The following is a 26,626-nucleotide window of genomic DNA, read 5'->3' as shown; positions in this document are numbered from 1 at the left end:
AAACCAAAAGCAAATCTCTGAGAAGACAACTGGAGGCTCGTCAGTCACTAACAAAGATAAGAGCCTCTTCTACAAAGTGTCAGTCGCTGTTAGAGCATCAGACAACGCTTCTTCAAAGAGAAGGAATCTTCTTTCCGTAGGGTGCCCACAAGGAGGTGGCACTTTCTCCAAGTAAGAACAAGACAACAGACCTCAGAGCTTCTCCCACACGAAGATTACAAGGTGGGTAGTGTTCTGTTTGTAATCTTTATTGCTAAATCAACTTGCAAATGCAGGCTATGATCATGTGAAAAGGGAAGTCCACAAACAGTGACACAGCTGCTTGGTCTCAGAGCTAACGCCGGGCCCCAGTGCGCATGCTGAACAGGTAATCTCTCCCTGTGCCTGAACCCAGAGGAGCAGGAGAGAGGAGGGGAGATGGGACTGCTGGCCCCTTCCCCAGGGATCCAACTATCTATCTACCTCCTTCCCTTCTCAACAAAGAATCCCGAGGTTCAACTCAAATGAACAGAAAGCCAATGGATACCAGATCCCCCCCAGAAGCAATATCAGATGACTGTGCTACAATTATACTGATGAAACTGAAATATCTAGGGAGCTTTCCCCTGACCACTGTCCCTCCCGCTGTGAGCTGGAACAAGACAAGGTCTGAGTTGTCACTGACCCCGTCGGTACTTGACGAAAGTTGACTGAGGGTGAGGGGTGATAGAGGGTAAGTTGGGGTAAGAGAGAAGAGCTCAGTCGGTGAAGATGTCGACGGTGGCTGCTTAGCGGCAGCAGTGAAAACGGAGATGGTTAAAGGGAAGAGAGAATTCTGGGGAAGGGAGAGAGAGGGTTCAGGGAGAGAACAGGTATGAAAAGTTGAGACTTACGGACATCGTGTGCTCTGCCATCAAAATGCTGCTGAAAAGAATAGAAGGGCACAGTGATTGAACCTTGCCCACAGGGAGCAAGAGGAAGGCCACTCACAGGCAGTAAGGTCAGGCTTCTCAGGGCTAGGGAGAACCCTAAAGCAGCCTCAGTGCCCTCGGCTTATACCAGACTCATGGGAGTTCTGGGTACCTGAGACATCTCCATTCTTGATGCCTCCATGAGCCTCCCAGTGGAGCCTTCATTTCCCTGGATGCTAGGGCAAATCGGAGTAGAAGTACAAGGTAAGAGTCTGGGTTCCAGCCTAAGTTTGGGAGATGGGTTCCCAAGGCCTAGAGGTAAGCAAAGGAGACTGACCTGTTTAGCAGCAGAGCTCTGGCTGGTTTGTTCGGAGCCTGTAGTGACTGGGCAAACCTAAAAGGCAAACAGTGAAAGTAGCAGGCCTGCCCATTTATATTAGAAACAGCCAGTGCCTGTGTGAGACACCCACATTGTTATCTGTCCTACCCCTAGACTCAGAGGAGTCAATTCACAGAAGCAGGGCAGATATCAGGTAGAAAACAGATGTTGAGAATGGGTAAATTTCAAGCTCTGAGCTGACTGTGCCCATCTAATTCCAAGACTGGATGGACTCCATCAATGATGGAGACCAGACCACTTCCATTATCTCTGTCTGAATACTTCTAGAGAGACCTCCTCAATGTTTGCCCACCAATGTTGGCAGTGCCATCAAATAGTGAGTACAACCACCTATTCTGGCCAGTGTCTGTGTGTGTGTGTAGGCTGGGAGGCAGGAAGCACAGAGATAGAAACATACCCCCGGAGGATCCTGCCGAGGAGCCAGCCCAGAGCCAGGAGGAAAATTGCACCAGTTGCTGTCAGCACTACCACAAACCAAGGCTCTGGCTTCCAGAAAGCCTCTACCTCTGTCACAATCAGGGGTGTCATTGTTGAGGACACCTGGAAGGAGGCACAGAGTTGCCACTGCTACTGACAGTCCAGCTTCAAAGTCCACAAATTGAGTTACCTCACACCCTGGTTTTTTTTTTTCCACCCAGCAGTTTTCTCCAAAATGTCTTCTCTCATAATTCCATCTAAAAAAAACCAGGTGTCTTCACCCTTCAAGGTCCTCTCTCCCAATTCCCCAAGGGCCTGAGAACCCCCTTACTGTGCTTCTGTGGGTGCTGGTGGCCACTGTGCTGGCCCTCCAAGGAACTAGATGCACAATGACGGTGGCTGTGGTGCTGAGGTGGGGGCTGGAAGGGCCCACATCAGCCACACGGATCAGTAGCTCATAGGTGCAGGGCTGCTCTGGCCATGGTGGCCCCAATACAGTGTCATTGTGCATCAGGATGGTCCCCTGCAGTCTAAATCGGCTCTGGCTAATCCCTGAAAGCAGAATAGTAGGAGAAGACGGTATTATTACCATAGCCTGACCCTCACCAACAGCCTGGTGGTCCCCACAGATTCACACCTCCCACAATGCTGTAGGAGAGCGCCGAGCGCTGTGGCTCCTGAGGAATCCAGCATGACACCTTGGTCACTTCCATGCTACGACCCAGGGGAGTGTAGAGACTCAGTTCCTGAAATGGAGGTTCACACTCGGGGGCATGGTCATTCACATCCTGGAGAAAGACCACCACATTAGGGGTGACTACAGCCCATTCCTCAATATCCCAGGCTAGCCCTTCAGCTTCCTTTAAAAACACTGAACCTAGGTGGTGATGTTTTCCACAGTGAGCCCCTCCCCTCGAGCGGCCTATATATGAAACTGAGACATTTGCATGGAAAGGCAAAAAGCCAGAACGAAGTGTGTCTTTCCCAGGCCCCGGAGGTCAATTACCTCAACCTCAATGGTTACAGTACATGAACCTGAGCGACGGCGGTTGAGGTCCCAGTCTTGACTGTGATCCATCAGCAGAATACTGATCCTGTACAGCCTCTGCTGCTCATAGTCCAAAGGCCCCAGGAGGTGAAGCTCTCCTAGAAGGGATGGTCACAGCCTTAGCCTGCAGAGTCAAGTCTGGCTCCCTCCCTCCCTCCCAGCCCTGGGGTTTAAGTACCACTGAGACGATCCACAGCAAAGGTGGAGGGTCCACCAGAGATGTAGTACTCAAGGCTGTTACGAGGGTAATCCATATCCGTGCCCACTATGGAGCCCAGCAGAGTGTGGGGCCCTGCATCCTCCCGAACCCGGAACGTGCATGGGACACAGGCTGGGGAGAACTCGTTGACGGGTGTTACCGTCACCAGGACCGGAACCTCCGCTGGAGACCATTTGGCAATTAAGGAGCTGGGCCAAGGTACCCAGACCTGCCCTAGGGTTCTTTTTTTTTAAAAAAAAAATTATTTATTATGTATACAATATTCTGTCTGTGTGTATGCCTGAAGGCCAGAAGAGGGCGCCAGACCTCTTTACAGATGGTTGTGAGCCACCATGTGGTTGCTGGGAATTGAACTCAGGACCTTTGGAAGAGCAGGCAATGCTCTTAACCACTGACTGAGCCATCTCTCCAGCCCCCTGCCCTAGGGTTCTTAATAAGCAAACATAGCCCTATATTGGAGGGAGGGTTTTCTGGGGAGTGGTGACGGGGTTCTTAAGAGAGACGTCCTAGGTAGTCCTGAGACTACCCTGACCTAGTTTTTGAGGGAAGAAAGCTGTCCATATCTGGGGAGTCGAAAGGGATGGACAAAATAGCCCTGTCCTGAGTGTTCAGGCCTAAGTATGGTCACTCACTGGTCATCTGGGGCTGACCATTATCGAACACCAAGATGGAAGCTGCATGCTGGAAGCAAGCCCCAGGAGTGTCACAGTCCAATGTAGTATTCACCTGGCCAAGGGGACCGGAGGAAGACGAGCTTGAGTCACAGTGCCTCAAACCAGGGAATCCAGTTATAGCCTACATAGGCTACCTTGACCCCATTTTCCAGACTCAGGCTGTCTTCACAACCATGCTCCCTCCCAGCCCACATCCATAGTCTCAATGCCAACAAACCTTGGCCCACCCACCTTGTCTGCATGGGAATCTAGGAGTAGGTGCTGGGTACCTCAAGAACTCTGTCACGAAGATGGAGGCTGGCAGAGTGGGGAGGGTTATGGAACTGCAGCTGGTAGTCGAGGGGGTCGCCAGCAGAGTCTGGGTCAACACAAGTGAGCATGTGCAGCACGGTACCCACGGGTGCAGTCTCTGGGATTTGAGTCCTGGGAGCGGATGGCAGGAGGCAAGACATGAGTCTGGACCAATGGTGAGCAAGGGATCTCACCCCAACCAGCCCTGGCATGGTTTCCGGGTACTCACACCAGTAGCGCTGGATGGCAGCGTGGGGACCACTGGTTGACCGCCCGCACGTTAACCGTGAGATCGAACTCGGCACTGACCCAAGGTCGGAGCCTCTCAAAGGCCCTCACCTGCAGTTTCGTGACCAAGGTGCTCTGAACGCGGACCAAATCCAGGGGCGCAGTAGTCCGCACTATCCCGTCAGCTAGAGGGTGTTAGAGACAAAGCTCCACCCTTGTCCCACCTCAGTCCCGTGCTCCACCAACTGCCCCAAGACCCACTCCCGCCTCTTCCTCTAAGGTCAGGGCTCTCAACTCCAGCCTTTCCAGTAGGCATCATCTCTGTGCTACGACCCTTTCCCAGCTACAGACATCCCAATACCCATTCCTCTCCTTCCCTCACCTTGTCCAATGGAGAAGAGTGGGCTGGGTAGTGGGGAGATGATTTCATAGAGTAAGTTGAGTCCCCTAGCCTGGACCTGAACCACCTTGCTCCCAGGGACCAGATCCTCTAGGATGGTGATACTCTGGGCCTTCTGTCTGAACCAAAAGTGCAAACCTAGTTCCTGCCTGCTCCTGCTCACTCCAGCAGGGTCCCCAGATCCCTCCCTAGGGCTCCCCCTCCTATGGGAGCTAGAATGCTCCTGCCACCTTCAGCCTACCCCAGCTGTTTCCCTGGGGATAGATGCAGAATCCACCACTGTTCCCAAGGTAGGGAAGCCTTACGGGAAGGAGACTTGGCTGGAGGGCACAGGCAACACCTTTACTGTCAACATCCCGTTGCAGCTTTGACCTTTTCCTATGGACACTAAAATCTTCAGCTGGAAGGTCTGTCAGTGCACATATGACAGGAAGGAAACCATGTTATGTATCCACTGCTAAATCCACTCCTAGTCCTCCCTTCAAATAGGCAGTCCTCAAGACCTCCACAAGAAACCCTATGACTTACCACGCTGCTGACAAGTATCCCTAAAGCCCTATAATTCTGGGCCGCCAAGTCTTCTGAGTCAAAGTGTGAATTAGGTCAAAGCTGCTAAGAGCCAGTTACTAAGAGGCAGAGGGTGTTTGCTTTTGTGGTGCTGTGGATGGAGCCCACGGAACTGCAGAAATGACCACTTTAAAGAAGGAACTTCCTTCTCACTAACCACTTTACCCAGAGTCTTCTCTCCAAGTTTGATGGCCATAAACACTGCCATGTTAGAGGACCCATGGTGTCCCAGAGCCACAGGTCTGTCTGCTTTCTGGACACAACCAGGCTGAGGGGACAGTCCACATGGGGGCAGCAAACATATTAGTCAAGGTAGCCAAGGACAAATAACTTTCCAGAGATGGTGTCCTACCCAACCCATATCTATCCTCAGGTGGAAGCCATACTTACCTTTGGAGCCTGGCCTCTGAGGCCCTGGGATGGTGCCCGCAGTAATCCCTGATCATCGATGGAGAAAGACCCAGGGAAGAGTGAAGGGTCTTGGGCACTTGTAATATTCATCTAACAGAACAGAGAGATTAGTGGTCCTCTCCAGTCCCCAGTGCCCCTGTCAACATCCTTCCATAAGCCAGCAGGCTGCTGCTTATATCTGACAGTTCTACATCCCGCCACTGGTTACTCCAGCCTTGGCCTCTGCCTTCCCTTACAATCCCTGGTTCTGATCCTCAGGACTTTCTGCTAAAACAAATACCCTCAGGATTTTTTTTAAAACTCTTTTAGACAGGATCTCACTATGTGACCCTGGGTGTCTCAAAAATAAACAGCAACAACAAAAACCTGTGAGTTGTGTACTAGGATTTTTCTTTTGGGTCACCAACCAGCTCCCAAATCATGATACAAAGACTTATTAGTTTTGAATGCTCAGCCTTCTGGCTCTCCGTCTCTTTTTGTTTTTTTCTGACTTGCTCTTTTTAATAAATTAACCTATTTGCCTTTATGTTTTGCATTGGGGCTTATTGCCTTTCTTCTGTATATCTTTTTTAAAAATCTATTTATTTATATGTATACAATATTCTCGGTATTTTGTTTGCATGTATGCCTGCAGGCCGGAAGAGGGCACCAGACCTCATTACAGATGGTTGTGAGCCACCATGTGGTTGCTGGGAACTGCACTCAGGACCTTTGGAAGGGCAGGCAGTGCTCTTAACCACTGAGCCATCTCTCCAGCCCACTTCTATATATCTTACTTTCACTGCTGCTCTGCGTCTGATTGGCTGGTGTCTGCCTGACTTCTTGCTCCAGGAGTGTCCCTCATTCTCTCCTCTTGTTCCTCCCTTCTCTCTCAAGCCTCGACGTCTCCTATTTACTCTTTCTCCCTGCAGCCCCGCCTAGCCTTTCTCCTGACTAGCTATCGGCCCTTCAGCTCTTTATCGAACCATTTCAAGTGCCTTAGGCAGGCAAGGTTGAACAGCAACAGCTGTAGCACATCTTTACAAAATTAAACAAATACAGCAGAAACAAAGGTAACAACACACCTTTACACAGTTAAGGTAACAGAAAGAAATGCCACACACCTGTGCCTCGTTAAAATCTTCCACAATAGGGTTGACTCAGGCCTTTGCTGCCAAGCCTAAACAGCCTGGGTTTGACGCGGGGAGCCCACAGGGTGGAAGGAGAGAACCAACACCCAGAAGCTGTCCTCTAAACCCCACACACATGTCACAGCTTGTGTAAGCTCACACATACCCATGTGCATAGACTCACAATAAAAAAATGGGGAAAGCCCACAGTTCTTTCTAGAGTTACAAAAGTGATTAAAAAAAAATGGTCATGCGGAATGCAAAACACATAGAACTCAGAAGATTTGGGTCCCCGTGGGAAACTGCCCTTGGCAGTGGGAGGGTAGACAGCCTTTAGGGACCCTCTCCAAGAACACATATCATGCAGAGGTTCAGCTGTCTACTTCGGGGTCTTGGAGGAGTTCGTGGTCTGGCACGAACTGAGATCTTTCTCCCTGTGACTGCCCCCCACACCCTGTCACTCACCACCCTGGGAGCTGAGCTTACCTGGGCTCTCTGGACTCTGAGGCCTGGCAGCAGCACAGTGTAGAGCACGGCCCCAGGTGTGACTGTCTCTGGCACATAGATGAATTCCCCAGCTGTCCAGAGAGGAAGTCAGGGAGGTTCTGCCATGCTTTCCCTCTCCTCTGCCACCCCGAGCCTCACCTGGGCTGGCAAATGGACCAGCACACCGGATACGACCCGAGTCCCGCAGCACATGAACAAAGAGTGGTCCCGCCAACACAGAGTTACCACATGTGAACTGCAGCTGAAGTTCATAGCGGTTCACTGCAAGGGCATCCAGCCGAGCAGAGGGGCTCAAGGTCACCTGTGGCGGGGTGGCAACAACATGCAGGGCCTAGGCGCTCTGTCTCTGGACACACCTTCTGCCTTTGGCGCTCACAATCCCTAGTGGTACCCATGACCTTACCTTTCCCAGGTAGATTTCCTTATCACTCCTGTGCAGGCTGGGTTTGTTGAAGAAGCTGGTGGGGGGTCTCACACTGAGTAACTCCAAGGTGGCCATGTAGGAGGAGCAGTTGAAGGGCAAAGGTGGAAGGGCAGTGCCAGGGCCTTGGCCCTCGGAGATATCTATGGACCAGGGCAGGCTGTGGAGGACTAGGAGAAAGCCATACACAGAAACATAGCAGTACCTTTTTCTTCAGGCCCTGACCACATCTTGAGGTCAAGCAACCAAAGTCCTTCCTGCCTCCCACATCTGACATTTTACAGGTAGGGAGAGAGAGAACTTGAAGAAACAGTCAAGATAAGGAACAAGGGTCAGGGGTCCCTCGGCCTCTGCCCCCCCACCCATTAGCTTATCTAAAGATCAGAAATGCACTGGGAAACTGGAGTCCCACCACCCACCCACCTGCTCCTCACCAGAGGTAAGTGAAGCAAAAAGAAACGCTAGGAGCCTGACCAGCGCCATGGTGGCCTAAAGAAATGGCAGAGGGAGCTGTTTGTCGAGCTAACTCTGTTGCCAGGTTAGTTGCTTAAACATAGCTGAACATAGCTGTCAGGCGGGCTTCCCAGAGTGCAGCTCCTCCTCCCTCCTGGCAGACAGAGCTTTGGACCCCTGGCAGGCTCCTGGAGGGACTGGAAAATCCCATCTTCCGCTGTTTCCAGTGAATTCTTCCATTCATTATCCCAACCCTAAGGGGATACAAGGGTAGGAGGCTCAGCTACAGATGGTGAAACTGGTCACATTGTCCTTGGAGACAGAGCAAGTACAGTGCCCAGGAAATTAGCCCCAAGACCAGCCACCCCCCAGTGTCTGCATTCCTGCTGCCTCCTCCCACCATCACAACCCGATCTGCCTGTAAAACTTAAGCTCAGCCACCAAGAAAACCTCCCAAAAGTCGTCTACTTCAACAAACAGAAGGATCCTTTGTAGATGAAATAAAAGTAATAATGGTTACAGCCAGGCAAGGTGGCACACACCTTTAACCCCAGCAAGCAAATCTCTGTGAGATTGAGGCCAGCCTGGTCTACAGAGTGAGGTCCAGGACAGCCAAGGCTACACAAAGAAACCCTGTCATGAGGGAAAAGTTACTTGTGGGGCTATCAGCTGGAGGGGACAAAGGACCACTTCTGAGAGGGCCTGAAGATGTGCTATGTATTGATCTGCAAAGGCAACTGCTCAAAGCTCGGCAGTTTAAGATTTACTGAACCAGTATCTTTGAGATTTGTCAGTTTATTATTGTATTTTCATTAAAAAATTTTTTTTTTGAGAGAAGGTCTCTCTGTGTCGTCCAAAGTGGTCTCAAATTAATTCTTCTCCTGCCCTCCCACGTCTCGTGCAGGAAATACAGGTCTTCACCAACGTTTAGCATTTTTTCAACTTTTCTCCTCCTGCTCTCTCTAGACTTTTATCACTCTTTTTTTTTTAAATATTTATTTATTATGTATACAATATTCTGTCTGTATGGCTGAAGGCCAGAAGTGGACACCAAACCCCATTATAGATGGTTGTGAGCCACCATATGGTTGCTGGGAATTGAACTCAGGACCTTTGGAAGAGTAGGCAATGCTCTTAACCTCTGAGCCATCTCTCCAGCCCCGACTTTTATCACTCTTTATTCTAGCCACATGAGTAGGCTCGTCCCTCCCTCCGCAAAACTGTCCTTGGCAGGAACCTCAATGACCACTGATTTTCTTTTGCCAATTTAATTTTCTAGCACTTAATTACTGTGGTTTTTATTTTTTGGGTTTCTTTTTTAAAGATTTATTTATTAATTATGTGTACAGGGGTCTTCTTCCATGTATTCGTGCAGGTCAGACGAGGGCACCAGATCTTCTTACAGACGGTTGTGAGCCACCATGTGGTTGCTGGGAATTGAACTCAGGACCTCTGGAAGAGCAGTTAGTGGTCTTAACCTCTGAGTCATCTCTCCAGCTCCCCCCCCCCTTTTTTTCCCAAGACAGGATTTCTCTGTAGCTTTGGAGCCTGTCCTGGAACTCATTCTGTAGACCAGGCTGACCTCAAACTCACAGAGATCTTCCTGTCTCTGCCTCCCAGGTGCTGGGACTTAATTACTTTTATTTTCTATGAGAGGGCTTTGTCAACATATATTGTGTGTATCATATGCATGCCTTGGCTCACAGAGGTCAGAAGAGGGTGTCAGATATCCTGGAATCAGAGCTACAGACGGTTTTGAGGTACCATATGGTGGCTGAGAATCAAAACCAGGTCCTCTGAAAGGGCAGCAAATATTCTTAAGGATTGAGCTATTTCTCCAGTCTCATTATTTTGTTAATTTTGAGCAAATGCCATACACTTATGTGAAGGTTGGAGGACCATTTCAGGAGTCAGCTTTCTCTTACTCTGGGATCCAGGGATTGAATTCAGGGTCTTAGGGCTTTTTTTTTTTTTTTTTTTTTAAGATTTATTTATTATGTATACAACATTCTGCCTCCATGTATGCTGACACACCAGAAGAGGGCGCCAGATCTCATTACAGATGGTTGTGACCCATCATGTGGTTGCTGGGAATCGAACTCACCTGTGGAAGAGCGGCCAGTCCTCTTAACCACTGAGCCATCTCTCCAGCCCCCTTAGGGCTTTTTTTTTTATCCAATAAGTCATCCCCACCAGCTTTATTCTGAGACAGGGCTTCATTATGTTGCCCAGACTACTTCTGCCTCTGCCTCCCAAGTAGCTGAGACTATAGGCACATGCCACTGCACACTCTGAAGCCAGAATTTATTCTTCTGTGTGTAAGTGGAGGTGTGTGTTTGGACTGGTAGGCATGTGGAGGCTCGTGGTCAGCCTCGGGTGTCATTGCTCAGGAGCTGTTCACCTTGGTTTGTTGCTTGATACAGAATCTCTCACTGGAGATCACAACCGGGCTAGGCTGCCTGCCAATAAACCTCAGCGATCAGCCTGCATCTGCTGCTCACACTGGGGTTACAAACCCTTGTGGCCACACGTGGCTTTTTCACATGGGTCCTGAGTAGCCTCCGGGTTTCATCTTTGTATGGCAAGCACCTCACTGGTTGAACTGTTTCAACCCCAACCCCAGACATCTGTCCCTCACCCTCACTCCTCCAAAGGGCTTGATGCTTGCTCCCTTTGGCTCTAAACACGCATGCTCTTGCACATTGCGCATACTTCTCTACTCTTGTCCAGCTTTGCAGCTGCGGCTTCGCCTTTCTTACCTCCATCCAATGAAATATTTCAGGGCACGAAAACTGTTCAGCGCTCCCCTCCTTTACACTCATCACCTCCACCTCCCCTGGTGTTTACCTCCCACTGTGATCCTCCAATGTTCCTCTCTCATGGAACTCCACAGTCCTACACCTACCTGCTGACCCTGCATTTCCTCAAGGCTCACATGTCCACAGTGATCATTTGCTTTTCTCCTAGTCTTTCAGACTGTTTTTTAAAAGATTTTTTTGAAGATTTATTTTATTTTTCAAGACAAGTTGTACCTGGCTTTTTCTTTTGGGCCACCAACCAGCTCCCAAATGATGTGAAAATTTATTATTAATTAGGAATGCTTGGTCCTAACACTTATTTTAATTTGTTTCTCTTTATCTATGTTTTGCCTTGGGGATTTTTATCTTTCTTTCTTTTTGTATATCTATTCTGTGTCTGTCTGTCTGGTGACTGCTTAGCTTCTGGCCCTGGACATGTCCCTCTTTTTCTTCCTCCTTTTCTTCTTTTTCTAGCCTGGATTCTCTTCCTATTTAGTCTCTCTACCAGCCAGCCCCATCTATCCCTCTCCTGCCTAGCTGTTGACCCTTCAGCTTTTTAGTAGACCAATTAGGCAAGCAAGGTGAAACAAATATAACACATCTTTACATTGTTAACAAAGGCAGCATAAACAGATGGAGCACTTCTTTACACCGTTAAATAGTCCACAAGTCTCTCTTTCCTTTTAAATTATTTATTTGTAATGTGCATGGGTGTTTTTCCTGCATGTATGTCTGTGAAGCACGTACTTACAAGGCCTGTAGGATCCAGAAGAAGGCATCAAACATTATGGAACTAGAATTATAGACAGTTGTGAGTCCCGTAGCTGGGGGATTCATTGAAATATTTACATTATAATTCATAACAGTAGCAAAATTACAGTTATGGCCAGGTGTAGTGGCATATGCTTTTAAATTCCAGCACTTGGGAGGCAGAGGCAAGAAGATCCCTGAGTTTCAGGCCAACCTGATCTACATAGTGAGTTCTAAGACAGCCAGGTCTACACAGAGAAACCCTGTCTCAAAAAACAAAACAAAAGAAAAATGACAGATATGAAGTAGCAACAAAATAATTTTATGGTTGGGGTCAGCACAACATGAGGAACTGTATGTATTAAAGGGTGGCGACTTTAGGAAGGCTGAAGATCACCCTCTAGAACGCTGCTCCTGTTTACCTTCTGGGCCCAGAACTAGGCTTGCATACACACACCCTTGCCTGGGATAAAGCATAGAGCCTCAGTTCTGATTACAGTGTCATTCCCCTAAACAATGTGTCTCATAGGAACCAGCACTGGTCATTCCCTGAAAAAAGTTCAGTGCTCCTTGTGGCACCAAAAATAAAACGCAGAGTTCACCCTAAGGCTGCCGAAGCTTCTCCCCTTAATCCACAGACTCCTGCCCCACCCGTCACAAACGTCTGTTGCATATCCATGTCTGCCACATCTTTTAGTTGGTGTTGTTTTTCGAAACAGAGTTTCTTTGTGTAACTGTCCTGGCTGACCTGGAACTCACTTTGTAGATCGGGCTGCCCTGGAACTCACAGAGATCCGCTTGCCTCTGACTCCGAAGTGCTGGGATTGAGGGCATGTGCCACCACCACCCAGCTCAGCCACACTAGCCGGGCGGTGGTGGCGCACGCCTTTAATCCCAGCACTTGGGAGGCAGAGGCAGACGGATCTCTGTGAGTTCGAGACCAGCCTGGTCTACAAGAGCTAGTTCCAGGACAGGCTCCAAAACCACAGAGAAACCCTGTCTGGAAAAAAACAAAAAAAAAAAAAAAAAATGAGTCCTATCTACCCCTCAACTGAACTTCTTGCTCTTGTTCTCCTATATTTTCCTGTCTATTGATAGATCCAGTCAGCCTCGATAGACTCTACCTTTGATTATGGAGTGGCCTCAGGAAAAAAGCTCTGAATATTCTGGCCAAAGACTAGTTTTCCTTTTCCATTTCTTCATGCGACTGATGATACTGGGAAGTGGGAATGTAGACCATAGCCCCGCGATCCCCACTAGAGGGCGGTCCAGCCTACTTCGGCTCAGACCGGGCTAGAGGGATGCTGGAGGGAATTTAGCAGTGGCCCTTCCCTTGAGGTTCTTCGCAGAGTAGTCACCAATCTCAGTCCTACCATTTCCAGGGATTGTCAAGGCCAGCTTTGACAGATCCTGAGTGGCCACAATATCGTCAGATCAGACGATCGGGCGCAGTGCCCAGACGTGGGTGTCGCATCGCGGCCCCAGTATTAGAGACCGCTACTTCACCAGGGGACAAATTGAAAAGCTGAGACCACTAGACGAACGCGTGGCGGCGGGAGGAGGTCGTGTCTGTCCTGCGTCACTCTAAACCAGGGGGTCCTGAGCTGCTTTTGGCCGTGCGGGGTTGGAAGGCGGAGCTGAAAGGGGTAGGACATCTTCAGTCCACCCCGCCTCCATTGGCTAGGGCGCCGGGGGCGGGGCAGGGCGCAGCTGCCAGATGTTGGGGCGGCAGCGGCGGGAGCTACGGAGAGCGAGGAGCCTGGGAGTAAGGCAAGGGTGACGACGCCGCTGGCGGGCCGACCCGGCCCACACTGCGCTGCTCCCGCGGGTGATCGAGAAGGAGCCCAACGACCTGGAGAGGGCTACAGCACCAGCACCAACATGCACAGCGCTCGCCTTGACAGCTTCCTGAGCCAGCTCCGCTGGGAACTGGTGAGGCTTTGGAGTGGGTGTGGTTGTAAGGATGTGTATGGGGTGCGTGACTGCCGCCTGGCTGGAACAACAAACGGGTACGGAGGGGTGCCCATCCGAGTCAAGATGGGGGCAGGGCAGAGCGGTGCAGATGGCCCAGATGGCCCGCTTCGGGTTTCTGACGGTTGGGAGCTGTTCTGGGCATCAGGTAACAGGCGCCCAGCTGGCTCTGCCGGCAGCGGGGGGGGGGGGGGGGGGGGGGGGATAGTTGGGAGCGAGGTTTCTTTTGGGGACCTGCAGGGAGTACCATGGGCCTAAAGAAGTACTGTGCTGTCGTGGACATCCCCTACTACGGGCTGGCCTGTACCTCCTTCCTCTACCCTGCCTGCCCGCCCTGGTGGCGCGTGCTGACTTGCCCAGCCCTGCGTGCTGCAGCCTGCAGGACTGCCACCAGCTCTGCGGATGGGAGCCATATGAGCCTCGACTGCCAGTGCCCCCATGTGGGCCCTATGCCTACAGTCCTGCCTTGTTGCCCAGAGGTTTTTCAAGTCCTTGTGAACTTTCTGTTCACGGCTGGCCTAGTCAGACACTAAGCGATGATAAGAAATCCCTCTCCGACTTCTGCTCTCTCTTTCCCTTCAGTTGTGCGGTCGGGACACAGGCTCACCTCCAGTGCCTGGCCCACTGCAACCAAAACCCCAAACCGATCCAAGTGTACAGCCCAACCGCCAGTTAAAGGCCTCAGATGCTCTGGAAGAGGACCCTGTCTGCTGTGTGGAAGAGGAAGAGGAAGCCTTGGTAGCAGAAGACAGGGGTGTACCCTTGGGATGTCCTCGGGAACATGCCCTAGACTGGGACTCTGGCTTTTCAGAGGTGTCAGGCAGTACATGGAGAGAGGAAGAGCTGTCGGTACCTCGGTGTCAAGCACCCTCAGAGCGGCCACCTCATAGCCAACGTTTCTCAGTCAGTGACCTCCCCTTGCGCAGTAGGGCAGCTGTAACTGGTATATCACCTGCCCACCGTCCTCGGCCCAAGTCCACACCAGATGCTTGCCTGGAACATTGGCAGGGATTGGAAGCGGAGGACTGGACGGCAGCCCTGCTGAACAGGGGCCGTAGTCGGCAGCCCCTGGTGCTGGGGGATAACTGTTTTGCTGATTTAGTTCACAATTGGATGGAGCTGCCTGAGGCAGCCAGTGAGGGGAGTGATGGAGGTGTACCCCGAGCCCGTGCTCGACCCCCTCAGTTCCTGCTTGGCCTCTCTGAGCAGCTACGGCGCCGGCTGGCCAGGGCTCGCCGGGCAGCTATGGCAGGAAAGCGGCTGTCGTGCCCACCTCGGCCAGAACCTGACCTGCCTGCGGACATCTCACGATTTGCAGCCCTCATGAACTGTCGCAGCCGCCAACCCATCATCTACAATGATGTCAGCTACCTCTGACCTGCCCTCTGCCAGGGACAATAAAGGCCTTTTTCTAGACTGTTGGTTCCTAAACCAATACGAGTGACAAATCTTTACGGTGTACTTGAGCATTATCCCACAGCAAGGAAGCATCCCCAGCCCTGTGGGGCACAGCCAAGACAGGCCAACCTAGACTCTTTCCTCTGCCTTCCAGGGTCCCTGTCTTGCCCCCGTCATACGCATGTCCCTTACATCCATGTTCTATCACCCATCTTCCCTACTTCCTTTAACAAGTTTTTATTGTTGAGCTGTCTGCTGTAGGCTCAAGATACAGGCCTTGTATGTCTTGTTGGTTATGGTCGAGTGATGGCGTGGTGGCGGCCATCCATGTCACAGCTCATAATGCAGAGGTGGGAAGGCAGTTTCGTCCTCCTCACCCTCACAGCTCAGCTCCAACACCAGCACCCTCAGCCCAGGCTCAGGCTCCCGGCCGGTCACTTGCTGAACCAGTTCTGTCACCCTGGTATGGGAGGGGGTTCAGGGGAGATTTGGTAGGCGAGCTGAGGCAGACAGGGGGCAACCCAGTGTGGACTAGAGGGTGCTGGTGAGCCCTCAGGAGCCAGAACTGGGAGCAGGAGTGGCTCAAGGCAGGAAACATCTGAACTATTTTAGGAGCAGCTGGTGGGGCAGGCAGGAGGCAGGAAGCTGTGGATCTCTTGGAAGTGGGGGGGGGGCTGGGCAGTGTATGGGGAGCAAGGGGGGCTAGGCAAGCAGACAGCTACTAAAGTCCCCTTCCTCAGGCTCTTAGCCCCACCCCAAGCCCATTTGTTGGCTCCATTTGGTGGAAGAATGCTTCAAGAAGGTGTGAGGGGCCTAGAATTGGGTTGAGAAAAAGAGGCTACTACCCATCCCCAACATCCAGGGACATGGTAGGGCCTGGTTATGATCGGACACTGGCTCACCTGAGGCACAGGCACCCAGTCTGCTTTTCCAATGACCATCGTGCAGAATAGAGGACAGCCTGGCCATACAGCAACCTCTTCACCTTCAGTCCGTGTTCTTTCTAGAGAGACAAACATCAGTTACTCAGTGGGCCAGGCTGGGCTGGGCCTGGGGCAGAGGGGAGACAGGGCACACCTGGAGATGGGCCAGCAGTGATGCCAGTGTCCTCTCAGGCTGCCCAGCAGGCACCTTCAGGCGGTCCCAACGGGTCCACGTCAGGTGATGAAACTATGGGGTGAAGGTGAGGAAGAATTAGATTTCTCGCACAAATCTGCAGCCTCTGGCCCAGTTACTAGCAGCTTTTCCTAGAGGAGAAGCTGCTGAAGAGGCAGGAAGCCGAAGCCAAGAGGTGGGGGGGGGGTGGAAGGTGGGATCTGGGCCCAGAGTCTCAGCCCCCTCCCCACCCAGGCTGCGGCCAACACAGGAAATGGAGCTATGGGGCCCTGTACAGGGAAGTAGACATCCATCACATAGGCCAGTTGGAGGCGGGGGTGGGGTGGGTGGCGGAGTGTGTGGGGGTGCTGCTTCCTGAGGAAGCTGGAGCTGGGCTGCTGCAGTCTCCCGATAAAGCTGCTTGTTCCTCAAAGGGGAGGCTGGGAGCTGGAGGCGACAGCTCATGCTACTCCCCGGTCCTCACACACAAGACTGTTCACGGGCATGCGAAAACCAAGGACACGGTGACAATGGAACCCTACTGACCCAGAGATCCTAGCAGAGACAGTCCGTAGGAGTTTTTATTCTTTCCCATCTTTTTCCCAGTTGGAGAATTCTGGTGTCTACAGATGAGGACAGATGCAGTAGACACAGAGTCTAATACAAAGAGGCCCTGCTAACCCTTGGAAAGCATACTAGGGTTGAGCGGAGACTAGGCTAGAGGCAAGATGGGGACTCCTACCCACCCCCATTCCATGGACAAAGGCGGTCTGTGTGCTGGTTAACAGTGGGGTACCTCACAAAAGCACTCTGTGTGCATGTCCAGAGGGACCCTAGGCTAGCTAGTGACCTCTGTCCTTTCCCCTCGTGAGGGCATTCCTTCTACCTCCTTTCCTGTTCCTCAGGGAAATGCCAACTGTGACAGAGGCTGGGCACACAATTGAAGACATTACCACCCTGCCTTCATAGGAACACCACACAAACAAAACCAACAACACCCAAACATGTGTCCTCATGCACATCCATGAATGCTCACACTGAGGAAGAGCCTTGCTGGCCCATCTGGCACACAGATGTGTAAACTTGATTCCTCCATGCTCACACACCAGGGCTGCCCAGACCTTGGTGTACTTGATCTGTAGCATGAACATACTATCCTATAGGACTGAGACCCTCACTCAAGGTAGCAAGCCTGGTGACCTTTAACTTGGCTTGAGGTGGACAGAACAGGGTTCTACAGAGAGAAGCTAGACTATCTGGGGTTGAGTCTAAGGCTGCCCCTCCCTACTCCCTCCTACCAGGATATTATTGAGAAGGAGGGGGCTGTGGGGGATGTCTGGCTCCACTAATGAGTTAAAGCTGCAGCTCCCCCAGACCCTGGACTGCAGGGGGTTGGGGGATATGGCTGATGGCTGTTTCCTGTGTCTGAAAGGTCCCAGCCTGGCTTCATAGCAGGAAGGGAGCTGGAGGGAGTCTAGAGGATTCTCCCATAGTCTGGGGCCTAGAGAGAGCCCACAGCTAGAGCCCACACTGTTTATTTGGGTGGGTAAAGGGACAACTCGAGTCTAATGGGAACAAGGGTAGGGTAGCAAGGGCTCACCGACTGGACCGCTGGGGCAGAAGGCACTGCTCGTATGAAGTCATTTTCGGCCAGGTGCAGAGAGCTTTGACGAAAGGTATCAAGGGGCCGTGGCCCACTTACCACCTTATACAGCTCCAGGCCCAATAAGCCTGCCACAACTGCTGTACTGGTGGCAACGGCTGGGATAATCTGGCCCACTGTTTGCTTGATCTGTCAAGGATAGGGCATTTGGTACAGGCTCAAGGTTTCGGACTAAGATTTGGCCCTCCCTTCCAGGCCTGAGCCCCAAAGGGGTGGCATTACCTGAGCATGGTTGACTGGTAGGATCCTGTAGTTCTGAGCTCTCAGGTCAGTTGCTGCTACCACAAAGTCCATATGGAAGTTGTTGTCATCATCCTGCCAGGCCCAAGTCACAGGAGGGTTAGCGCTGCAGCGGTATCCCCGTCACAGGAGGGTTAGCGCTGCAGCGGTATCACCCCCCCCCCCCCCGTCACAGCAGTGTTAGCGCTGCAGGGGTATCCCCCCTGTCACAGCAGTATTAGCACTGCAGCGGTATCCCCGTCACAGGAAGGTTAGCACTACAGCTGTATCCCTCCCTATGACCAACTAGATGCCACTGACTGGTCTTTGTACAAATTTTTGGTTGGTATCCACCATCTCCCTCCTTTGCCACACAGTACAACTGAGGTGCAAGGGGAATGGGCTACTTCTGTAGCCTTGGAAGAAGGAAACGCAGGTTCTCAGACTACCCCCACTTCCTTACTGTCCCCCAGCCCAGTCTGTCATTCGCACTTGGGGTCCCACCTTCCCAAACAGCACAGGCTTCAACGGAGGGCCCTTGCTCCAGTCTTCCAGACGTTCCTGCAGTTCCTTCAGCTGCTCCGGGGCTATCAGGGAGCAAGGTGTGGGATTAGTCCTTGCTCACTTCCTACACTCTAGAGCCTGTGCCCACTCTAGAGTCTTTGTCTAACCTGCCAGTTGTTGCCGCTTGATCAAATCAAGGATTGATTTGATGCTGCCATCTGCTCCGTCCTCACCTGGGGATCATAGCTAGACATGCTGCAGAACATTTTTTTTTCTTTTAAATTCTGAAAGTCTCTCGAGAGAACTGGGATATGTTTTAGGCAGCAAAGAGTGGACCTACTGAGGATGGATATAAACTAAGCAGCAAAGTAAGAGGCCCAGAGAGAGCTGAAGAGATGGCTCAGCAGTTAAGTGCACTTGTTGCTCCTGTAAAGGACTCTGGTTCAATTCCCGGCACTTACATGGATGCTTACAACTGTCTATAACTCTAGTTCTAGGGCTTCAATGCCCTCTTCTGGCTTCTGTGGGCACCAGGCACACATGTGGTACACAGATATACATGTAGGTAAAATACTTATACATATAAAATAAAAATTAAATAAATAACAAAAACTGCCAAAGAAAGCCAGAGGGAGGAAGCAGGCTGGCTATGGGCAGGGGGCAAGCCTTGGATGACTGTATAAGACTAGAACCTCACCAAAGTCAGCCGGAGTGAAGGTGCCATCAGAGATGAGATCTGGGTGCATAGACTCAGGCTTTGGCAGCAGCTCCAACAGTTTCCTGAGCGAAGTCTGGTCTCGTGAGCCAGTAAGCCCATGCATTTGTGCATACAGGTTGGCAGCTGCCAGCACGTAGAGGAAATGCATGTCCTGAAGCCAGGCAGAGAGCAGGAACAGTTTCATGGGTACATGGGATGGGTTTCATTGTCCTTTGGTGGATATGTTTGAATGCCTGGCTGTCTCAAGTACAAGCACCCACATTTGGACAAGGGAGGCTCTCTGTCAGTATCTGCGCATCTTAGCAGAATGCAAAGGTGGCTACCTCTACTCTAAGGGCACTCATGTCTAAGGATTCCACTCACGTGGCTGGGATCAAATTGCAAGGGCTGTGGACATCTTTTGGATCCTGACCAGAACAGAGTTCCATCCTCGAGCACCTAAGGAAACAGAGGCAGCTGGGTTCAGTGTGGTCTCCTGGAGCCATCCGTTGCCCAGCCACTAACTACCTACTTTATCAGATGGGAAGAGTCTCAGCAGCTCTACGATGCCATCATGGAAGCATAGTTGCCAGTGGCCTAGAGCCCACACCACACAGTCTTGCCAAGTCTGTGGGCGCATTTTTAGGACACCCATCACTTGCTGCAGTAAGGTTGGTGTTTGTGTCCTTTCTATGCCCGACAGGGAAGTGCATGTCCTGCCGAGAGAGGAGGAAGTTTGAAATTGAACTCTGTGCCTGAATACCTGGACTCCGACCTGCCTCTGTTGTTGGCCTTACTGTGGATAGCCGTTGATATTCTCTGCAGATAGTCTGAAGAGTCCCTCAAATTCATCCCGGGCCCACTGTGGGGGAGGGGAGGATATAAGGTATTAGATGAAGAACTGCTCTGCCGTTTGAGAATTGAGATGGGTAGGGTAGGATACACTTACCTGCAGGACGTGCTCCGCTGTGCTGGGGAAGTACCGCAGAGTACACAGAGGGTAGGAGGCAGTTTCAGAAGTTGCAGCCGAGGCAGGACCATTGTAGGTTTCGGTCACATGTGGCACAAACACAGAAGAACTCCCCCGGGTTCCCTGTGTGCCTGCCTCCAGCAGTGGTTTCAGATAGTGGGTACATCGAGCAGCAACATAGTGCCCTGGCAAAAGGGCACAGGGTATGAAGCGAGGCTGCCAGAGTCTTGGGCAAGGAGCTCAGCTCTAAGGTAGGCACTCACGGGCCTCAAAGCTGTCTAAAGCAGCAACAACACCATCCACTCTAGAGAAGAAGTCGTCACCATAGATGTGCTCTGTGGTGGAATCCAACGGGTAGGTACACGAGGTCACTTGTAGGTCTGGGTTTAGACGTTGGGCTGCTCTTGCAGCCACCTCTGCCTTGGGGCTCTGGGAAGAGAGGAAATGGGCACATCATAAGAAAGCAACCTGAGCTGGGTGGTGGTGGCACATGCTTTTAATCCCAGCACTCGAGAGCCAGAGGTAGGCAGATCTCTGTGAGTTCGAGGCCAGACTGGTCTATAGAGCAAGTTCCAGGACAGGGACCAAAAAACAAAAGCTACACAGAGAGATCATTTCAAACAAACAAACAAACAAAAGAATGCCACCTGAGAAACAAGAATGTAAGAGGGACCAGCACTCACCCCGATGTCCTGAGGCCTGAAGAGGAACTGCCGGCTGAGGTTGGAGCGTTCTATGTGATCCATGTCAGCTACAGTCACACCTCCATTAGCCTTGACTCCCAGGCCCATTAGGGCAAAACCTTTGAGCATCTCACAGCCAATGGCTCCAGCACCCACCTACTGGCAGGAACAGAATTATCCAGGGCACTTGGTGTGGATTTCCCCAAGACATCCCCACCATCATCCCTCAACTCACCAAGAGGTAACGTTGGTAGCTCAGTTTCTCCTGAAAACTAGCCCCAAACACAGCAGTCTGCCCATCGTATCGGCAGTTTCTCTAGGAAACACAGACGGTGGCCAGTGATGGCTGATGCCTGTGCTGTGCGGTCACTCACTGAGTTCTTTAGTCAGGATCTCAGGGCCACTTCTCAGGTTTCTCCTCCAACCCTGATTTTTGAACAAGGCTTTCACCGTCAGTTCTCACCGGATGGCAGTCCTCAGGATTGGGAAGGAGCTCCTCAGCTTCCGGAAGACATTCAAGGGCATCAAAGTACAGCCACTGGTCCAGGGGCATGAACTTCCCGGAGACTGCCTGGGGGTGAGCACTCACTCTGGGGCTTATGCCAACTCCTTAATCCTAAAACCCTTAGATCCCTTCTAAGGGCTGCACCTGGTTTGATAAAATGCTCCAGGACGGCTGCTTGGTATGGGTGCCCTCTGGTACACCCACGGACTTGCCCACTTTCCCAGTCCCTCCCTTTCCCCACCTTTGTCTACCTTCAGGACTTCCTGGGCAGCCACTCCCCCTAGAACAGCTGCCATGGGGCTTAAGCTGCCAGCACTACTCAGGGCAATTTTCCGAAGTAAAACCTCATCCAGCGATTCTTCTTTTGTCCCTTTTAGTGGCTCTAGGTCCCGGGCCAGACGCACCACGGTCTCTGCATCAACCTGTGGAATGGCGCTCAGGCATAGCAAATGCCTAGTAGCCCCAGTCTGAATTCTAACCTTCCACTCAAAGCCTTCGGGTACCCATCTACTTTATTCCACGGAAGCAGCAGAATCCTAAGCGGGAAAGCCTGACATCATTGCTGGGCTGGGAGGCACTACCAAAGATATTCAGTACCAGCTAGAGACACTGAAGGCATCACCAACCTGAGCAGTTTTCTAACTTGTCTCTGCAGGCTTAAGGATGGAGCAAGCAGGGTCTCCAGGTTATAGGCCTAGTACATCTATGGACATAACCTCTAGTGTAAGATAGTGGTACTCATGCCCTGTTTTTTTTTTTTTTTTTTTTTTTTTTTTTTTGGTTTTTCGAGACAGGGTTTCTCTGTGGTTTTGGAGCCTGTCCTGGAACTAGCTCTTGTAGACCAGGCTGGTCTCAAACTCACAGAGATCCGCCTGCCTCTGCCTCCCAAGTGCTGGGATTAAAGGCGTGCGCCACCACCGCCCGGCTCATGCCCTGTTTTTAAGTACAGAATCTGCCTCTAGGGTTCAAACTTGGGTCTGAAAATAGTCACTGAGGTGAGGTCTGAAAGGCTATGAAGTGCCACTCACAGGATCCCAGGGCTTGGGTAGCTGGCCATGAAGCTTCTGGAACTCGTGCAGTGCATGAAAGGCCTGATGCAGGCAGTGAGCACGTTGGACTTCCTGAGTGTTCTGGGCCACCACACGGGGCTGAAGCAGAGCTTTGTCCAAGGACTTCTATAGGGTTGGGGTTGCGTGGCTTAGGACGAGGTCTGGAACTCTGTGCACCCATTGATGGAACCAGGTGCTCCCACCTCAGCGGCACTTGCACTTACATGCCTCACAGTCTTGGATCTCTTGACTTCAGTGACAAGCCCACCACGCAAGTAAGGGGAGAAAGCTGTTGTGTCTCCAATCTCCAAGGACCCGTCTTCTGGAAGAGATCCAGCCGAGTAAGTTATGAATGACCCCTAAATATAAGTGGTTTCCACATAGCGTTGAGCCAGGGGTTGGATGGAGTAGGGTCAGCTTACTCTGCACACGGACAGGCTGGGGAGAACCACCGTTGAGTTCAACCATGCCTTCAATGCCTGAGAAAATCACCAAGTCTCCGTCATAGAAGAACTGTCTTTTGGTGTCTTGTCTCAGAGTGACAATACCAGGCAACCCCTAGGAGAAAGATAGTTTGATTTCAGAGTGCCTATACCTGCCTTCCACAGGCCCTGGCACCTTTCTCTGAATATCAGGTGAATCTCTACACTCAGCACCCACCTGGGAGATGTCCTGGATGGCAGCTGTCATGGGTTCTACCTCTGTAGGGTCCTCAACGGTGAAGTCCTCACCAAAGTCACAGAACAACCGCCTAGAGTGGTTGGCAGGAGTCACTGAGGAAGCTCATCAGTTGTGAGTGATGGTAGGGACTCTGGGACAGGCCCAAGGGGAGGGAGTTCTGGGAAAGACGTGGAAATTAAGATTTGGGCACACTGAGGCTGAGAAACAAGGTTGGAATGGTAGTCCAGAATTAAGAAAATCCTTCGCTAGGTTTGAGGCAGGGTGGAGGGTGATAGGGGCAAGCTTCGAATGGGGAAAACATTGGGGCCAATTGTTGGCAGTGATGTAGTGGGGTATACAGGTAGACTCCTCACCCCACAAGGCCCCGGGTTTCAGCCACCAGAAAGCAGATTTTATTCTCGTGGCAGAAGGTTCCCACCTTCAGCTGCTCCTCTAGCTTGGAGTTGGTCAGCACTACGACCTATATGGATACCAGAAGCACTTGCCACCTTCTGTGCTGCTGAGGGCAGGACGAAGGTACTAGGCTGGCATGCAAACTGGGGCTGGGGTAAATACCTGAAAAGCCTGCAGCAGGTCGTTAGTGATGTCACCTGTATGGACGGAGATCTGGACAGCTTCATTGAGCTGAGCCAATTGTGCTTGAGAGGCCTCAGCCCTGCTCCTTCCCAAGCTCTCTTCTGAGAGGAAAAACTAAGGACAGAACAGTGTAGCTTTAATCAAAAGACCCCCCCTTTGGCCCTGCTCTGAGAAAGAGCATAGAGACCCCAAGAACTCTCACCTGAGCAGCCAGGTCAGCCCAGCAGGTGGACTGTGGATCGTGCAGGGTGAGGCTGCCTACACCCATAAGGACCAGGTTCTTGGCCACCTCAGCTCCTAGGCCCTGCAGACCAGATAGCAAGACATTGGCTTCCCGAATCCTCCGCATAGCAGGCAGGCCCAGTACATACCTGTGGTTAAGAAGTAGGAGGGCAGGCAGTTGAGAGACCATAGATTTGGAGGCCACCCGACTTTGTATTCCACTTGGAAACTCACAGCTGCCTCGAGTATAGCTCCCCATCCATCCTCAGTCGTGGGCTGGATAAGGAGGCGGTGATGTTCACAGCTGCTGGGGGGGGTGGGGATAAGGGGAGGTGGCACAGCAGGGCTTGTAACTGATGCAAACAGGAACCTAAGCGCTGGTTGCTGCTTCTTTCAGTTCCCTCCCTGGCTCCTCTGTAACTTCAGGAAAACAGAAGTGAAACTAGACTCTTAATTGGTTCCTAGCTCTCAAACCGGGACTGATGCCAGCCCTCTACAGGCCAATTGGGGTTTATCACCTGGACAAGACCCAGTATTACAAGCGGGCAGTGGCTCTGGGAGTCAGATCTGAGAGTGGGGAACATGGGGCAGTTACAAAATGAGGACATACATCCTTATATTGTTTTCAAACTTTTGAAATAATTGTAGACTCACAGTAAGTTGTGAAAATAACAGAGTTGCTGTGTGCTGTTTGTGTTTTTCTTTCTTTTTTTTTTTTCTTGGATTTTCAAGACAGGGTTTCTCGGTAGCTTTTGGTTCCTGTCCTGGAATTAGCTCTTGTAGACCAGGCTGGCCTCGAACTCACAGAGATCCGCCTGCCTCTGCCTCCCAAGTGCTGGGATTAAAGGCATGCACCACCACCCGCCTGGCTGTTCGTGTTTTTCTATCAGCATGTATTGACTACACAAAGTATTGGGCTTCATTTTTCTTTCTTTCCTTTCTTTTTTGGTTTTTCGAGACAAGGTTCCTCTCTGTAGCCTTGATTGTACTGGAACTCAGAGATCGCCTGCCTCTGCCTCCCTGAGTGCTGGGATTAAAGGTGTGCCCCACCCCTGCCCAGCTCATTATGGCATATTTTTTTAAAAAAAAAATATTCTTATTTCATGTATATTGGTGTTATGCCTGCATGTGTCTGTGTGAGGGTGTCAGATCTTGGAGACAGTTGTGAGCTGCCATGTGGGTGCTCTTATCTGCTGAGCCGTCTCCCCGGGTCCCCTATGGCACTCTCATACATGTGTATAATGTATTTTGATCATATTCATCCCATTAGCCTCTCTAGCCTGCCCCACTCTTGCTGATCCTTTCCTCTCCCATGAGTTCCCCTTCAACGTTCAAGTCTTGTTTCTGTGACTTGCTGAGTTCCATAGGGTTGCTTACAGGAGAGTGGGCGAGAGGGTACTTAAAGAAGCCACCTCCCACTCCTGGAGGGGCGGGGTCTTATGAGTCCTTGCTCCCTCCATAACAGAATGCTCATGCTCACAGGCCCAAATATTGTGCAGATTTTTTAAAAAAAGAAAAAAATTTATATTTTATGTTCACTGGTGTTTTGCCTGCATTCACATCTGTGTGCATTTGATTCCCTGGAGCTGGAGTCACAGACAGTTGTGAGCTGCCATGTGGGAGCTTGGGAATCGAACCCACGTCCTCTGGCAGAGCAGCCTATGCTCCTAACCGCTGAGCCATCTCTCCAGTCCCATTGTGCAAATCTTGGACAGGTCACAGCTATTATGAGTTCAAGAGTACAGCAGTCATAGCATGGCCGGAAGACAGTGTTTTGCAGACCCCATCCTCCAGTTCTGACATTATTGCCTCCTGTTTTCTATGAGCCTTCTATGCTTCCTGAGCCTTGAGTGGGGCCGGTATGGATGTCTTTTAGGGCTGAGCACTCAACACTTATTGTCCATACTTTGACGAGTTATGAGGCTCTGCAGTTATCACTGCCCACTTCAAAAAGAAGCTTCTCTGTGGCTGGAGAGATGGCTCAGCCAGTTATGAGCACTGGCTGTTCTCCCAAAGGTCCTGGATCAATTCCCAGCAACCATATGGTGTCTCACAGCCATTTATAGTGGGATCTGATGCCCTCTTCTGGCATGCAGGCATACATGCAGATAGAGCACTCAAACATAAAATAAATCTTTTTTGTTGTTTTTTTTTTTTTTTTAAGACAACAGGGTTTCTCTGTGAGCCCTGTCCTGTAACTCACTCTGTAGACCAGGCTAGCCTTGAACTCATAGAGATCCACCTGCCTCTGCTTCCTGAGTGCTAGGATTAAAGGCATATAATGTCAAGCGGCCAACACCACCGGCTTTCTAAAACCCTTTTTATCATCCCAGACAGAAACTGTCAGCAGTAAGCAGTAACTCTGGTTCCCATTCCTAGCCACTATTATATTTGTCTCTGTAAGTTTACTTATTCTAGACAATTCCTGTAAGCGGAACCAGAGTAACTGTCTATCTCACTTTTTCACTTACATATCCCGAGTTCTTAACCAATAGCCTTACTAGATTCCCACCCTGGGTGGCTGGTGTTATTGCCCCCACAGTATAGATAACATTGAGAGAGGATAATTGACCCAAGACCACTCAGCATGTGCTAGCAGCCAGCCTTTATGTTTTCAGCCAGATGGTGCAATTCCCCCTCATAACCCTCTTTGGCTCATGTCAGCCACAGATGGGCTCAACATTTATAACTGTCTATAACATCTATAAGTTTAACATCTATAACTGTCTATAACATCTGTAACATCCACAAGTTACTGTCCTGTCGCTGGCATAAAACACTGACTAAAGCAACTTAGGGGAGAAAGTTT

General features: G+C 51.0%; 3 protein-coding genes across 8 annotated transcripts; 1 reads left to right on the top strand and 2 right to left on the bottom strand.

The window, feature by feature from the left end:
• Positions 1 to 257: 257 nt before the first annotated feature.
• Positions 258 to 8,116, bottom strand: Cdhr4 (cadherin related family member 4). The gene is made up of 19 exons (XM_057768166.1): positions 8,018 to 8,116; positions 7,566 to 7,753; positions 7,301 to 7,463; positions 7,142 to 7,233; positions 5,526 to 5,636; positions 4,874 to 4,977; positions 4,551 to 4,687; positions 4,170 to 4,353; positions 3,919 to 4,072; positions 3,608 to 3,701; positions 2,934 to 3,137; positions 2,714 to 2,853; positions 2,345 to 2,495; positions 2,039 to 2,259; positions 1,688 to 1,830; positions 1,228 to 1,284; positions 1,063 to 1,126; positions 873 to 903; positions 258 to 384 (listed from the first exon to the last, which is right to left on the bottom strand). Exons 1-19 carry the CDS (start codon positions 8,064 to 8,066, stop codon positions 335 to 337), a joined length of 2,337 nt encoding a protein of 778 aa, XP_057624149.1. The 5' UTR covers positions 8,067 to 8,116; the 3' UTR covers positions 258 to 334.
• Positions 8,117 to 13,104: 4,988 nt separating this feature from the next.
• Positions 13,105 to 14,990, top strand: Inka1 (inka box actin regulator 1). The gene is made up of 2 exons (XM_057768298.1): positions 13,105 to 13,516; positions 14,138 to 14,990. Exons 1-2 carry the CDS (start codon positions 13,466 to 13,468, stop codon positions 14,930 to 14,932), a joined length of 846 nt encoding a protein of 281 aa, XP_057624281.1. The 5' UTR covers positions 13,105 to 13,465; the 3' UTR covers positions 14,933 to 14,990.
• Positions 14,991 to 15,204: 214 nt separating this feature from the next.
• On the bottom strand, positions 15,205 to 24,185 carry Uba7 (ubiquitin like modifier activating enzyme 7). Of its 6 annotated transcripts, XM_057767339.1 has the most exons (24): positions 24,052 to 24,185; positions 23,798 to 23,966; positions 23,575 to 23,709; positions 23,373 to 23,479; positions 22,999 to 23,089; positions 22,761 to 22,896; positions 22,563 to 22,660; positions 22,318 to 22,464; positions 21,541 to 21,711; positions 21,248 to 21,355; positions 21,020 to 21,100; positions 20,785 to 20,940; positions 20,365 to 20,530; positions 20,081 to 20,286; positions 19,929 to 19,993; positions 19,664 to 19,847; positions 19,516 to 19,590; positions 19,132 to 19,303; positions 18,435 to 18,517; positions 17,934 to 18,026; positions 17,649 to 17,840; positions 16,031 to 16,123; positions 15,856 to 15,956; positions 15,205 to 15,413 (listed from the first exon to the last, which is right to left on the bottom strand). In XM_057767339.1, the coding sequence occupies exons 1-24, from the start codon at positions 24,078 to 24,080 to the stop codon at positions 15,284 to 15,286; spliced, it is 2,988 nt and encodes a 995-aa protein (XP_057623322.1). In that variant the 5' UTR covers positions 24,081 to 24,185; the 3' UTR covers positions 15,205 to 15,283. The 6 variants fall into 6 exon arrangements, with proteins under 6 accessions (XP_057623322.1, XP_057623317.1, XP_057623319.1 ...); XM_057767334.1 differs by having other exon boundaries at positions 23,798 to 24,085; XM_057767336.1 differs by having other exon boundaries at positions 20,425 to 20,530; positions 23,798 to 24,085.
• Positions 24,186 to 26,626: the final 2,441 nt, after the last annotated feature.

Source organism: Chionomys nivalis, chromosome 4, assembly GCF_950005125.1.
Source record: "Chionomys nivalis chromosome 4, mChiNiv1.1, whole genome shotgun sequence".
Taxonomy (NCBI): Eukaryota; Metazoa; Chordata; class Mammalia; order Rodentia; family Cricetidae; genus Chionomys; species Chionomys nivalis.
Note: the sequence above shows the minus strand (reverse complement) of the source record. Positions and strands in the feature narration are given on the sequence as shown.

What these genes read in the sequence shown, in the direction of transcription:
- Cdhr4 (XM_057768166.1), bottom strand. Translation starts at nt 8,066, where the DNA reads ATGGCGCTGGTCAGGCTCCTAGCGTTTCTTTTTGCTTCACTTACCTCT. An exon ending in TTCGTGACAGAGTTCTTGAG is followed by an intron (nt 3,702 to 3,918) that starts GTACCCAGCACC and finishes CCCCTTGGCCAG; the next exon opens with GTGAATACTACATTGGACTG. An exon ending in CAAGAATGGAGATGTCTCAG is followed by an intron (nt 904 to 1,062) that starts GTACCCAGAACT and finishes TATTCTTTTCAG; the next exon opens with CAGCATTTTGATGGCAGAGC.
- Inka1 (XM_057768298.1), top strand. Translation starts at nt 13,466, where the DNA reads ATGCACAGCGCTCGCCTTGACAGCTTCCTGAGCCAGCTCCGCTGGGAA. An exon ending in GCCAGCTCCGCTGGGAACTG is followed by an intron (nt 13,517 to 14,137) that starts GTGAGGCTTTGG and finishes CTTTCCCTTCAG; the next exon opens with TTGTGCGGTCGGGACACAGG.
- Uba7 (XM_057767334.1), bottom strand. Translation starts at nt 24,076, where the DNA reads ATGGGGAGCTATACTCGAGGCAGCTGTGAGTTTCCAAGTGGAATACAA. An exon ending in TTTAGACAGCTTTGAGGCCC is followed by an intron (nt 20,287 to 20,364) that starts GTGAGTGCCTAC and finishes CCCTTTTGCCAG; the next exon opens with GGCACTATGTTGCTGCTCGA. An exon ending in TGCAATTTGATCCCAGCCAC is followed by an intron (nt 19,304 to 19,515) that starts GTGAGTGGAATC and finishes GCCTGGCTTCAG; the next exon opens with GACATGCATTTCCTCTACGT.